The 14,651-nt window shown below is 33.0% G+C and overlaps 2 protein-coding genes across 2 annotated transcripts; both read left to right on the forward strand.

Annotated features, from left to right (window-relative positions):
• The first annotated feature begins 29 nt into the window (after positions 1-29).
• LOC108910485 (structural maintenance of chromosomes protein 4-like) lies at positions 30-1,454 on the forward strand. The gene is made up of 4 exons (XM_018715090.1): positions 30-503; positions 602-712; positions 768-1,284; positions 1,342-1,454. The coding sequence occupies exons 1-4, from the start codon at positions 30-32 to the stop codon at positions 1,452-1,454; spliced, it is 1,215 nt and encodes a 404-aa protein (XP_018570606.1).
• A 409-nt stretch (positions 1,455-1,863) lies between these two features.
• Positions 1,864-14,138, forward strand: LOC108910491 (arf-GAP with coiled-coil, ANK repeat and PH domain-containing protein 2). Its single transcript, XM_018715098.1, has 14 exons — positions 1,864-2,059; positions 2,124-2,240; positions 4,751-4,924; positions 5,368-5,596; positions 6,665-6,760; positions 7,024-7,229; positions 7,334-7,450; positions 7,656-7,871; positions 7,932-8,038; positions 8,096-8,276; positions 8,338-8,774; positions 9,322-9,485; positions 13,205-13,425; positions 13,482-14,138. The coding sequence occupies exons 1-14, from the start codon at positions 2,007-2,009 to the stop codon at positions 13,630-13,632; spliced, it is 2,469 nt and encodes an 822-aa protein (XP_018570614.1). The 5' UTR covers positions 1,864-2,006; the 3' UTR covers positions 13,633-14,138.
• The last annotated feature ends 513 nt before the right edge of the window (positions 14,139-14,651 follow it).

The raw sequence follows: 14,651 nt of genomic DNA on the forward strand, positions 1-14,651 counted from the left end.
ATGAACCTGCAGGCAATCGGGAAGTTCCAATGACAGAGGAAGTTCTTTTAGCTAAAGAAATAGAGGCACTTAAAGACCAAATAACGAATTTAAAGGCGGCAATTAATGCTTTACAGGAAGATACGGAGAAAAAAGAAGTCGCCATAGCAAGACTAGCTCGAGAAAAGGAAAAATTACATTTAGATCTTTTGAAACAGAAAAGATCCAATAATAGTTTAGCCAAGCAGTTAAAAGATGAAAGGGAGTTTTATTTTAAGGAAAAAGAAATTTATTGTCAAGAAATGAATGAATGTAAAAAAATTAAAAGGTTAATAAGTAGTTCTTCGTTAGCTGGCGATGATAAAACTGTAGCAGAATGTAAAAGTGAAATTATGAAATTGAAGCAAACTTTGAATCAGACTTTGGAAGCTAATTATAATTTAAGCATAAAATTTTTAAGAATGAAAAACACAAAAACGTGTTTGAAGACGGAATTCAAAACAATGAAATTGGAACATGAAAAGGTATAGAGGTATAAAAAATTATTATGTAAAATATTTTTTTAGCAGTTTAATATTTATACGTATTAAGAAACGGCGGGAATATAGAATCTTTCTTTTAGTTGGAAAACGACTATAAAATGAAAATAGAAAATTTAACCTCGGAGCTGAATGATTTAGTAAATGAAAAATTGCATAGTTCAATTTCTCCAAGCAGTAAGAAATATCTACAGGTATGTATTTATTTTGAATTTTAATATTGAATAATTCTAAAAAAAAATATTCCAGCTGGTTAAACAAAACGGTTGTTTAGTCTATGAGAATCTTTGTCTCCAGTTAGAAGTTGATAATCTCAATTTAAAATTTGAAAAGTTGAAATTAGAAAGAACGAGAAGTGAAACCAATAGTAGGCTAAAATATATACACCACGAAATTCCTACTAAAAGAAATGAGAGGCCTGATAAAAAAAAGCTTCATAAAGATCCGAAAAGAGTACGAATTCAAGATGAGACTCCTGAAAAACTGGAAAAAGAGCCTAGACCTTCTTGTAGTGGCATTCAGTCATCTAAAAATGAAAAAGTTATAAAAATTTTTGAAAGAAAACAGACTGCTGGAGTACCCGAAATCAAAATATTAAATGAAAAAGAAACTAAAACGAAAAAGGCCAAAAAGAAATCTCAATCTAATATTAATAGCCGCAATAAAGAGAAAACAACTAAAGAAAATGGCAATGGCGATCTGAGGAATCCCTTTCCTCAAATAGGTCCAGTTCTAGAAAATTATGAGATAAAGATAGATGAGAAATGTAGGGAAAAAATTTTGAATATTGATAGTTCAAAGTTAGGACTTTTTCAAATTTCAGATATGCAGTCATCGGCGGCCTCGAGTGTTTCAGTAGCACCCAGTTTAACGAGAAGTCAGTCATCACCTGACATTGTGCAGGGTACTTCCTTTTATAAGACAAATATCAAGTAAATATTAGATACTTTAATTTGGTAGTCTCTTTGTGTTAAGCTTCAATAAAGATGTGTACACCCATACCCATTATATATTTTTATATTTATTTTCAAACAATCAAAAACCATAAATAATTCTCCATTTGTAACTATTTATACTAACCTGATTATTTTACTCTTGAAATATTCAAAAACTAGTCAGAGATCAATTTAATATACCGTGTCCTCAACCGTTTCGAATTTATAGATTAACCATTCCCGTTATCCGTCATCGTCATCTTTAGTCTTTAGTCAACTAGTTTTAGCGTGAACCTTGTACACTTGGCACGCTCAACATGTGCTCAGAAAGTAGCCGCAGGTGGTTACCAATTTAAATATATAAATAAAACATTATTTTTATGTTGCTGTCCTGGGGTCATAGTCTTGCTGTCTTGCTTGACGTTTGACGTGTAGACGAAAAATAAGAAAGTGGTTTTCTCCTTTCGATGACTCAATTTAAAAGCATTTAAGTGCATTTAACTTATCAAGAAGAACTGTATTATGTTCATAGTCCTAAATTGCATTTATCAAAATGGTTGGCAAAATAGAACTGCAGGAATGTCTCAGAGATTCACCTAAATTCAGGCAAGTTAGCATTTCTTGGAATATTGTTTATAAACATTTACATCAAGATGTATTTTATTTTTAGAAGTTTGTTGGAGGAGGAAGAATCGAGCATTGATCAGCTTGAAAGTAGGCTGGAAAAAATCCTAAAAGTATGCGGGTCTATGATAGATGCTGGAAAAACATATGTTGGCCAACAAAGGTTTGCATTTAACAATTTTAATTGCCTTAATTGCTGTCACAAACTGTGACTGTTTTCATTAAGTGCACATGTTAATAACAGCCTATTAGTTGCTAGAAAATGCACATTTTTAAATAGTTTATCTTATCTGCAAAATTATAGGCCTTACATTTTTATAATCTAATTTAGCAATTAAGAGTATCAATCTATTGGATAAAAAAGCCATTTGTTATTATTAATCATTAAATCATTTTTTTTCTGGAACAACAGAAACGATGATATTGAAATGACTAATGTTATAATCATTCTTATGTACAAAAATCTCAACAAGGTTAAAGTTTAACCCACAATATTTTGTTTGCTGTGAGTCACTAGTGTCTACCTGTATTAATTTATGCAGGATCATCTTGACCACTTTAATATTTTCTTAAACAACAGTTCTATGTACAATTATATAACATATCGAGAAATATTCGGAATATGTAAATATTTGGAATGTTTGTAAACATAATAATTTATGATGAACTGTCCAGGAAAATTAATTTGTTGTATTATTAATTTCATATCGTACAACTTGTGGTTTATGGTTTATTAAGTACTCTACAATTCTTCTAAGCAAATCATTACTTATAATTAATCAAATATAGAAAAAATTATATGGTCACTGTGAGTTTTGTGAATATTCATTTGAAAGACGATTGAAAGTAATTGTTCTAACTTTAATAACACTGTTAGACACTAAAAAGGAACTAGGTATTTGTTTTAATGTTTTTAGAGAAAATGACTAAGTTTACATACTTAAAATATAAAACTGAGTCTTAAAGGGATAATATACTAAAGTTATCTTCCTGAAAATATACAACTAACATATTTTGTGATTTCATAGTTTATTATACTGCTTTTATTGCTTGTTTATCAGTCATGATCAAATATTTTATCAAATATTTGAAGTGAATCTTAAATCTATACGTAATCAACACATTGTATGAGTAATAAATATTGCAGATTAATTTTTTGATAAAGATAATTATCCAAATTTGATATATTACTCAATCAAATTTTTAAATTGTGAAAAAATAGAGTTCTTGAAATTATATTATAAATTTTAATTCTTATTACAAAAGGAACTTTGAATTCGATATTCTCCATACACAAGGTGGTCTATTATAGTACGCCAAAGTAAAGTAGCTCTGCTCTGTAGTTATTCGAGATCCAAAGAAAGAGGATGAAATCAAAAATACATTTACACATATATGTATATGGTGACATATAAAAGTGAGAAGGAAACCGCTGACCAAATCTGTAGAGTAAAATGCTTAAGTATTACTTAGGCGGAGATGACGCATGCATATGTCATATGTGTGATGGAATGATGGAGATAATCGTTTTTATACTCAAATATTACTCAAGTCTGTACACTAAATTACTTCTGCAGTTTCCTCTTTTACAAAAGCCTGATAGTCTAATAGTTTTTTTTTCTTTTAATGGAACCTATTGTGTGGTATTCGATAAATTCGATTTAGACATTACATCCAGAAACACTTTTTCATTATTTTATTTTTTATTTTAATTAAGGTTACTTAACGCACTTTAAACAAAATAAAGTATCAAAATTAATCTGCGTTCAAATGTAAAATGATGGCAAATGCCAAAATCAACAAAAATACGTAATTCAATAAAACAAAATAGTAGGTACTACTTAAACAGTAATAAACATGGCTTGCACAACGCACAACTGTTTTTTTCTGATCGATCTATTTGGTTTTTAAAATATTATCTGTTATCCAGTGCGAAGAAATGGATTATACAGAGCAAGATTTTCTAAAATAAAATAAAATCAAGCATTTTATCATATCTGGGTTAAAAATGAAGTGATGCTGCTACAATATTTTATTCAATCACTAATGCACATATAAATTCTAGTTTAAAAATAAAAAGATAATATAATATTTCATTAGTATTATTTAATAACGTATTGTCTGTACTTTTATCTTAATGATAATATTAATCAAACTACATCAACATTTTAATAATAAAAAAAATAGTTTTATAGTGCACCCATTGGAAGTGCTCATATTTTTACACAAGCTTGGTACTAGGGATTCCACAATATGTAGTTTATGCTTTGTGCAAAATATCTCAAATTATTCGTGCCATAGTAATGTAAGTAAATTATTTCCATTATAATAATGTTTTGATTGACTAGAACGTACATATATGACACAAATTGATTTTTTCTATTAGTTTAGATAATTTAGCAAAGCCTCAATCAAACGTAAAATTATTTACACCACCCTCTGCAGAATTATACAATAAATTGAAATATGCAAAAATTTATAGGAAAAACTAACTTTCTGCCGGATTGTCTTACATCTCTCTGTATACTAAAACACAGCATTTTTTATCCCCCACCCCATCATTTATTGTAATACTTTTTTGTGTCTCAAATAATTACAGAGCACACTAATGAACCACCATATATTTACTTTCAAGTTAATTAATATATCTTGAGAAAAATCGTGTATTTTCAGCTTATTTGCGAATAGCTTGTGGGACCTGAGTACCCACTTCAAAGAAGACCCAGTGGTACTGTCTTCTCTGAACAAACTCATCCATAGTTTGCAAGAAATGAACAAATTCCATACGATCTTACTAGACCAGGCGTCTCGAACTATATTGAAGAATCTCACGTCTTTTATAAAAAAGTAAGTTAACATCAACTTTAGTAAAACAATATGTAATTAACCAGTTTTGGATATTGTTCTCGAAGTGTGACATCAGCAAAAAACAATTAATTAGTGAGTTATTTCAATTTTACGCACCGTTAGAGATAAAGTATGCAGCTTCGATTAAATTTAACTTTGCTATAATGCTGTAGGTCTTTTGTTTGTTAACATTGCATTTTTTATTAGTCGTTTGACGCTTAATACATTCTAAATAAAAAAAACTAATTGTGGCACAACTTTAGTTTATTTAAAATGTACATACCTTTTACATTTTTCTCTAACAATAAGAACTGCCTACTTTATGTTCACATTGCAATACTATTTTTGAAATTGAATGCAATATCTTCTGCATAATATGCAAGTTGGTACTTCAGAACATAAACATATTTCCTGAAAAAGTACCATTCAATAAATTTTTTCAGTGATATAAAACAAGTCCGCGACTATAAACAACACTTTGAAAAAATTTCTTCGGAGTACGACAATGTATTGCTGCGCAACTCTCATACCCCACGCAGTAAGCAACAAGAAGTCGAGGAGGTTCAGAACATCTTGGTAGCAGTTAGATCGTGTTTCGGGCACCAAACTCTGGACTACGTAAACAGTATCAGCGTGCTGCAGTCCAAAAAGAGGCATGAAATCCTCAGTACAGTAAGTCAACATATTTTTTGCTTGAACTTCTTAAACCTGTCTTAGATTTACCAACTATTGACCCAATAAGTCGATAAAGAAATTAACCAAGTTATATTTGGTGTATGTAATTCATACATTTTCTAGCCTCAATAAGTTGTTCAAGAAATTGGAGACTATAGAGCCAGCTTTGATTTATTGGCCAATTTTGGTAACTCTAATTTTTACCTTTTTAGTGGCTTAGGTATGCAGTTATATGCATCTGTTATGATTTGTTATTGTTTTTTTTTCTAAAGCTTGGTAGCTACATTTGCCCAACAAGTTGGCCAATTTATTGTAATGTATATATGACAATTTCTTGTAATCTATTACTTCAAAGACTGCTAAATGTGAAACAGGTTTATGAAATATGTTATAAGCGATATTATCAGCCCGATATTTTATATTTACCTTTAATATTAAATTTCATTGTTGCTAAAACTTTGCCAACCCTTTTAAATAAAACATATGACCTATGCAAATAGGTATAATATATGATTCTTAAACAAAAAACTACTTCAAGAAAATTTGATAATAATTCCCTGCATTTTCTCTGTAAGTATGTACTTGCCAGTTTATTACAAACACATTGACATCTGTGGCTTCAACATGCATTTTATTATTAATCTTAAGTACCTCTTCTTGAAATAGATGCTGCTGTTGACAATACCAGAAATGAGTGTCACAAAATTTACTGCTTCACACTACAAACAAACAGTATTGATTTATCAGCAGTTGAGTCATCAGAATGTCCAAATTAATTGTACTGCCCTTTAGAACCCTTCCCCCTTCAATAAATGGAAATGTAGTAGCAGCAGTAGTTTTGTATTTGCCAATAATAATGGTCATCTAAAGTTTATATTGGTATGTATTTGGAGGCATATCTAATCAAATAATGTAAATTGAGTAAACATTGATTTATTTGAGCTCTATTTGGTCTTATCTGTTGTAAATTTTTGCACAATTTTCCGGAGATAGAGATATGACATTTTTTATAGATGTGTTAATATTTATTTACAATGTAAATTGACGGAGGATATGATTTCTCAGCTGTTGTCGTACATGCATGCCTGTACGACTTATTACCACCAGGGCTCCGACCTCTGTGCCGATTTGGAACCGTTTTTCAAAACATTGGCAGACGAAGTAAGTGAAAAAAAATGTTTTATTTATTTTTTCCTCAGTATATTCAATGTAAAGGGAGTAATGGGAAGTTATTCATTAAGGGACTTTATTAAACTTATCTCATTAATATTGAATTTGCTGTTTAATTTACTTTATTTACTTTTGTTATTTATTGCGATAAGTATTGTTTTATTTATCACTTATCAAAGAAGTGTTAGTTATTTAAAAAAATATTTATTCCGTATTCTTCTGGGCATCGCATAATGTTTTTTTTAAATTTTAAGATAGCAGTTATGCGGGAAGAAACATATAAGGTACAGAAGGAATTAGAAAATACACATGCAGTGGTATCCAACATCGAACCGGTTTTGTTAAGAAATGACAGGGCTTCGCCTACGATGGAGGGGTACTTGTTCAAAAGGACTTCGAATGCTTTCAAAACCTGGAATCGTCGCTGGTTTTACCTCTACGACAACAAATTAGTCTACAGGTAAAATTAATTTCGATCAAGTTCATTCGTAATACATTTTTTTCTATTAATGTAAACGGTGATCATATTTAAACATTTCACAAATAAGTTATTCTGCGATTTAGAAAACGGTCCGGAGAAGAGCACGAAACAGTTATGGAGGACGATTTGAGGTTATGTACAGTCAAACCAGTGTTAGACGGAGAAAGAAGATTCTGTTTTGAAGTCTTGTCACCGTCCAAGTAAGCGACTTTCTTCAAATTTAAACATTTTTTTATAAATGACTGAAGTAAATAGACTTCAAAATTTTAATTTCAGTATTTGACAGAAGTTCAAATGTACCTTGAGGATATAGTTCAAAACTTTTGTAGTAGTTCAAATGTACCTTAGGGGTACACAACTGAATATCTACCGTTCCAATTTGAATTTCATATTAATTTTCCACAGGAGCCACATGTTGCAAGCAGACTCCAAGGAAATGTACGAATCTTGGATTGTAGCCCTGCAAAAGGGCATCGGTGCCGCCATTCAAAGGGCACACAGCGTAGACATGGATAACAAAAAGGGCGAAAACCAAGTAATTCGATATTCTGAGGATATCTCCGGGAAGAATTCGTTTGGACAGTTGTCTACTATTAACAACAACAAAATCAAGAAGATAAAGTAAGTTGTGTAACAGCGAAATCACATTTGTCACATAGAATTTGTTATATTTTTTTGTAGGATGTGGGAGCAATTGTTAAAAATTCCTGGCAATAACTACTGCTGTGATTGCGGTAGCCCGAATCCGCGTTGGGCTAGCATTAATCTAGGGATAACTCTTTGCATCGGTTCGTAAATTCCTGTACTAAGATTAAACATTATCTGACCCTTTATCTATTTTTTAGAATGTTCTGGTGTTCATAGAAGTTTAGGTGTTCATTATAGTAAAGTCCGATCTTTAACGTTGGACGACTGGGAGCCTGAAATCATCAAAGTGATGGCCGAACTTGGCAATTCACTCGTTAACAAAATTTATGAGGCTAACGTACCTGAAAACTTTGTTAGGGCTTCGGAACACTGCATTGGGTAAATCTTAGATCCTATTGCTTGTTTCCGGTAAATTTTTATAATCCAATTCTCTTTTCAGTGCTGTTAGGGAGACATGGATAAAAGCCAAATACGTAGATAAGGCATTCGTCGAGAAGTTACCACAATTCAACAAATTGTCTCCGTCATCCAACAGGACGTCTCGAGCCAGTCTGATGGAGGTGCGCAAGTGGAGCGTGAGGAAAATGCGGCGGAGACCCAGGAGCTGTGACAAGCGGGAAAAGAAGAGGCTCTCTAAGTCGGTGGAGGACCTGGCTGATAAGATCGATAAGATACCGGAAAGCGTGGAGAGTGGCAGTGCCAGTAGCGGTAAAGAAGATGACACCAACAGCGAATCTTCCAAACGAAACAGCTTGAAGAAGCGTACCAGTATATTGCTTTTCGGAAATGACCTGGACAAGCAGCCGATAGAGGGCGCTATAGATTTGAGTAGCGATCAGGAATCTACGGGTGGGGAGGAGGACGATGAAACTGTTGGTAAGTGAAATAAATTGAAATTGAAAAATTTTTACTAATTCAATAATTTTGTGTGTGCGTATGAAATAGCAAAAATGGAGATCACTGAGCTGCATGGTTTGACTTCTTGTGTGATGTGACACTTTCCAGCTGAAACGTGTCAGTGCTTATCATAAGCGTATAAGCGGGAAAGCATTATTTTCACGTTAATTATTCCGATAAGCGTTGTTAAGAATCGTATGTGGCTGTTAGTGGCCAGTCTACTAATCAGGATATTCGTAAATGACCAAATTTAACAGATCATGAACATTGTATGATAAAATTGACTTTTTAGGATAGCTTTACATGTGTTCAAGTAGCGATGAACAAGAGACTACTGTGAGGATAAGTGAGATATTTGAAAAATGGTTTGCGACATAGCTATTTGCTCTATATTTAATAATTTTTGGAAAATGAAATGCATTCCCCGCATACCTTAGGCGTTGCACAGGTCTACATGTGGAGAATGAGTCGCTGCCTATTATTTCGACACTGGAGTATATATTTATTTCATTTTGATCTATTTTAGGCGAAGAGGACATTTCCAAGCTGCAGCCTGATCTACTTTTATACAAGGCTGCTGCGGCACATAATTTACCAGTGATGTGCGAAGCTTTGGCTCAAGGTGCTGACAAATGTTGGGTCAATCCCGACGACAGGGGAAGAAGCCCCATTCATGCTGCAGTTCTAAGTGTAAGTCATACTTGTGTCATTTAATTTTCTTTGCTACTTGTAGTCTCATATATACTTTGTCGAAGATAAGAATGTCTGTCGTGGGGATATCAAAGAATAGAAAGAAGTTATGTTGTTAGGGCATCATTTAAATGACACAAACATATCTTAAATATATTTTATTTATGATTTTTTATTAAAATGACTTCATTTATGGTAACTTTGCCAGTTCCGTAACTGATATTTTGTCTTCAATTTAGTTAACAATTTCATTTTAGACGTCTTTTAAGATACATACTAGAAAGGTAGGCAAATCTGCTGATGCGGGCTTGAGCTTTCTCTCGGGCCGTGCTGCGCGCAACTCGACCACCGCTCTACGGTGCGTTCTCTTTTACAAAAAAGAAAAAAGAAAAAATGCGACCCTCCCACGATTCGAACCTCGGACCTTCGGCTTCACAGTCGTGAGTTTACAAAATGTGCTACGGCGATCTAAACACTAGAAGGAGCCTGCATGGGCTATTTGAAATGTTAGTTCTCCGTGAATGTAAACAGAAAATTGAAAATGTTTGCCAAAGTTGCCAGTTGTCTCTAAAAGATCAGAACCGATGCCTAATGGCAATGTAACGACACCGTGGCCCGATCGTCTGGAAAAACGGTTCAAATGACAAAATTTATTTTGACGTCTTCACTGACGTTTGTCTCCATCTCTGTTTAAATATCGGATATACTTCGTGTATCTCTCTCCCACCAAAAAAAGTTAATTTTCGGCGAGGACTCTTTAAGTGGAAATTTCACATAGAAGGCGCGAACAGATCGCCTTCAAAATACGATGTTTGGATAAAGGAAGGACCGAGGGGCCCTCGGTTCGCCGCTGCTCGGCTCGCGAGGAAAGCCTTTGATAATACCATATGCCTCTTATCGCTTCCGAGAGTGGGAGCGAGAGTAACCTACAGCTTTTAATATATATGGATTTTCAAAGCATTTTTTTTTTGTTTATGAGTAAATACAGGGTGTCCCGAAATTCATGCAATAAAATTTGGTCATAGATTCTTAAGACAAATTTAGGGGACCCGTATTTTTTCTTTTTGCCAACTGGCCCTCTCTTTCGGAGTTACAGCCCCCTGAAATCTGCTGTTAAGAAGTATTTTTTATATCTCAAAACCATGTTGTGCGAGAATCACTAAATTTGGTACACAGGGGTTTTATGATATGTGGAATCTTACAGTGCTACGCTTTTTGGCGAGAAACCCCCTTAAGACACATTTTCGTGGGCTCCTTTGTATTTGGAATCAGAATTTTAGGTGAAGCAGTGCGTCACTTGCGTCACTTGACGAGTCCACTGAGGTGGGGTTGCAGACATCAATTGTTTTCTCGTTATCCTCCTATGGTTTTGAAGAACATTGTTCGACTTGATTTGATAAGATTTTTTATAAACATTTTTTTTTTTTAATGTTTGAATTAGCTTAATTCAATTAAAATTAATAAAAATTGTTACTAATCTGTTATTAGTTCATTTCTGGCTTGTATACAGGGTAAGTCATTAATAATGTTACACAGCTTAATGGCAGATTGTTAACGTCAAAATATAGCGATTGAGCCAAACATGCCTTAATCAATTGTTGCTCATTTTCGTTCTACAGGGTGTTAAAGTTGAAAAAATATTTTCTTTTTTTATTTATATTTTAAGTATGTATAGACCAATTGTTTTGAAAATTTGTTGTTTTACGTTTTTTGAGGTGGCAAATAGTGTTGGGGCCACGTCTGGTAGTGATGGGCATAATAGTTCATTTCGGAGAACTAGTTCTCGAGAACTACTTGCTCCAAGTGAACTAGTTCTTAAATCTAGTTCGCGAACTACTTTAGATATTCTCCCGCTGCCAATCGCGATTGCAATCGTTCAGTCTCGGTCAAGCAGATTCGTTTACATTTAGAGTTTTATAGTTACCAGATCTATTTCATGACAGACCCGGAGAAATTAATGCCTTAAAAAAAAAGGTCTAGAAAATGTGGGAGTTAAATTGTTTACAAAGAAATCGATAAAAAAAGGACATACTCAGATACTCAGACAGACACTGAACCGTTTCACAAACGTAGCGCTGTTTTATGTTACATAAGATCAGTCAAAATCGAAACAATTAGTTCGCACGAACTACTTTGTTTTAGAATAGGGAACTAGTTCTTTTAGTTCACTATGAAGAATCGTTCGTTTTAACTCGTTCGTTCGCGAACTACCCATCACTAACGTCTGGGGGCGCTAGTTGTACTGTCATGTCAATGTAAAAATATGTCTAACTTTTTATATTTTACAATTTTGAATTTTTTAACTAGAAATTGTTGAACTACGTTCAATTCTAAATAAAAAAGGTATACATGTTACAAATCGATAAACTCAACTGTTTTCGAGATACAGACATTTTAAGTTTTTGAGATTTGACGGGAATTAAATTAGAAAATTATTTTTTCCAAAGTAGTAGGCATGGACATAATAAATTGACAGCTGTCACTACAATACCATATTGTTTTCTACTCAATTTGATTAAGAAGTAGTTTTTTCCTTGTCGTTATTTTTTAGAGAAGAGAATATCTTAATAAAAGGTTAAGAAAGTGCACTGAAGCTGCTGGTAGTTAACAATTTGTTAATATATGCATAATAAAATCTTTAATTGCTGTAATGTTTGTCTTAATTTTTAATTCAGGCTTGGTATTTTAAGACCTGCCAATTTTCTAATTTAATTCCCTCCGAATCTCAAAAACTTAAAACGTCTGTATCTCGAAAACGGTTTAGTTTACCGATTTGTAACTAGTACACCTTTTTTATTTAGAATTGAACGTAGTTCAATAATTTGTAGTTAAAAAATTCAAAATTGTAAAATACAAAAAGTTAGACAGATTTTTACATTGATAGGACAGTATAACTAGCGCCCTCTAGAGGTGACCCCAACACTGTTTGCATATTCGTATTTGCCTCCTCAAAAAACGTAAAACTACAAATTTTCAAAACAATCGGTCCATACATACTTAAAATATAGATAAAAAAAAGAAAATATTTTTTCAAGTTAACACCCTGTAAAACGAAAATGAGCAACAATTGATTAAGGCATGTTTGGCCCAATTGCTATATTTTGACGTTAACAATCTGCCATTAAGCTGTGTACCATTACTAATGACTCACCCTGTATAAACAGAATAGTAATATTTTATGAATATAGGAAGGAATCTTGTTTTTATTTTGTTTCTAACTAGATTTGTAAAACTAAGCGGATTCTGATGGAGAAAAAAAAGATCTACATTGTTTTTGAGTATATTTTTCTTTAATATTGGAATGATCTCTTATTAAATCAGTTATTTAAGTCTTTTTTCAATATTACAGTCTGAATGTTGTATCGAAACTTGATAAATTTCTAATTTTCAGATACTATTTTTACTTAAAATTCTACAAATTATTTTAGAAGACAGAAAACCTAACTGTTCCATGATAAAGTACAGAAAAAATTGCCGGATTCTTTTTTGTTCTAGCTCTAATTATTGAAAAAAAATATATTGAAAAATTAGGTATAATTCAAAATATCTTTAAAACTAAAACCTACCCGAGATTTGTTTGTCATTCCGATGGTCCCTCAAACCTACAACTTCTTTTTTTTATTTTGAGTGTACATATATCTCTCACAATTTTCAATATCCCAATGATAGGCACCCTTATCGTGAACAAAACGGCCACTCATTATTAATCATTCCTCCAGGGTTCTGTGATGCCATGTGCCTACTTAGTATTAAACGGTGCGAAAATAAATGCTCAAGACCAAAACGGAAAGACTCCCCTACATCTGGCGACCCAAGAGGGTCACACGGCTCAAGTATGTCTATTTTTGAAACACCGCGCCGACCAGCATCTCGAGGACGACGAGGGCAAAGTGCCCTTGTCCATGGCGGAACAGAAAGAACACGCCGACATCGTCACACTGTGAGCAGTAGTAAAGATTCGTGTTTAATAAATTAACTAAAAATAATTTTTTGCAGTTTGAGACTGGGCAGGTTGAACGAGGAGATGAAGGATTCGGAACTGGGCGTCACAGGCGACGATACATTCAACGACGTAGTTAGGGACTTCTCCAGGATGGCGTATTCGCACCCGGAGAAGCTACAGAGGCCAAAAGTGGAGGAGGAGTAGTGGGGGAGCTGCATTTTAACGAACTGACAATATTAATCATGCCAATTAGTAGGTTTAGTAGTACAGTGGGCCAAAAAATCGTCACGTCACTTTTTTATAGAACCCGGAACACGATTAATTGAATTAGTGAAAGCGTTCATCCGAGTAATTTGTACTTAAAACTAGACTCGTAAATTCAATGGAATTTAAATAGGTAAGTAAGTATTGATGGTTGTAGGAATACTACTGCCAATTTCGTTGAAGCTTTTCGGTAGCCGCTTGAAATTTTACCGTTTTTTCATGTTTGTTTGTATTAAAGGTATTTTTTCTTGACAAACAGTTTCAGAATGTTTTTGAATATATTTTCCTGTTCGTTTGATGACGTCACATACGAAACTGATTGATTCCGTCTTGAAACGATCTTAAGAACCGTGTCGATATAGTAAACTATCAAATTATGATATACAGGGTGTTTATTAAATACCTGTACAAACTTTAAAGGATGAAACTGACTAATTTTAAGACAAAAAGTAACGGCACAGGGTGCCAAAAAAAAATTTTGTTTGGTATTTTGGTTATATTTTTGTTAATTTTATTTTTTCCTATTTTTTCACTAATTTGGTGATAGTAATTTATAAATTGATAATGTTACATAGCACATGACTTTTTCACTTGTTTTATTGTTTTTTACGTAAAATTGAATGGAGAATAGGTATGTGACAAATGACATACAGTGCGACACAAAAAAGTTATAGTTATTTAAATTCAGGTACAACACTGTATGTGGCGCCCTCTAACAAACAAAATATTAAGTAAATATTTGAGTTTCTCATCATCAATACTCCCAGTTTTACGAATTTTTTCAAATTGCCATGTAACTGAACAAAAATATAATCAAAATACCAGACATTTTTTTTTGGACGCCCTGTATCTCTAGAACCAAGCCGTTGCAGACTCTTGTTCATATGAACTTTTTATCTTAAAATAAGTCAAAGATTCACCCTTTAAAGTTTGTTCAAATACTTAATAAACACCCTGTA

Source organism: Anoplophora glabripennis, unplaced genomic scaffold (genome assembly GCF_000390285.2).
Source record: "Anoplophora glabripennis isolate ALB-LARVAE unplaced genomic scaffold, Agla_2.0 scaffold376, whole genome shotgun sequence".
NCBI lineage: Eukaryota > Metazoa > Arthropoda > Insecta > Coleoptera > Cerambycidae > Anoplophora > Anoplophora glabripennis.

Coding starts and splice junctions, on each gene's coding strand:
- LOC108910485 (XM_018715090.1), top strand. CDS start 30: ATGACAGAGGAAGTTCTTTTAGCTAAAGAAATAGAGGCACTTAAAGAC. Junction 504..601: donor TGAAATTGGAACATGAAAAG/GTATAGAGGTAT, acceptor TCTTTCTTTTAG/TTGGAAAACGACTATAAAAT. Junction 713..767: donor GCAGTAAGAAATATCTACAG/GTATGTATTTAT, acceptor AAAATATTCCAG/CTGGTTAAACAAAACGGTTG.
- LOC108910491 (XM_018715098.1), top strand. CDS start 2,007: ATGGTTGGCAAAATAGAACTGCAGGAATGTCTCAGAGATTCACCTAAA. Junction 6,761..7,023: donor TCAAAACATTGGCAGACGAA/GTAAGTGAAAAA, acceptor TTAAATTTTAAG/ATAGCAGTTATGCGGGAAGA. Junction 13,426..13,481: donor CACGCCGACATCGTCACACT/GTGAGCAGTAGT, acceptor AATTTTTTGCAG/TTTGAGACTGGGCAGGTTGA.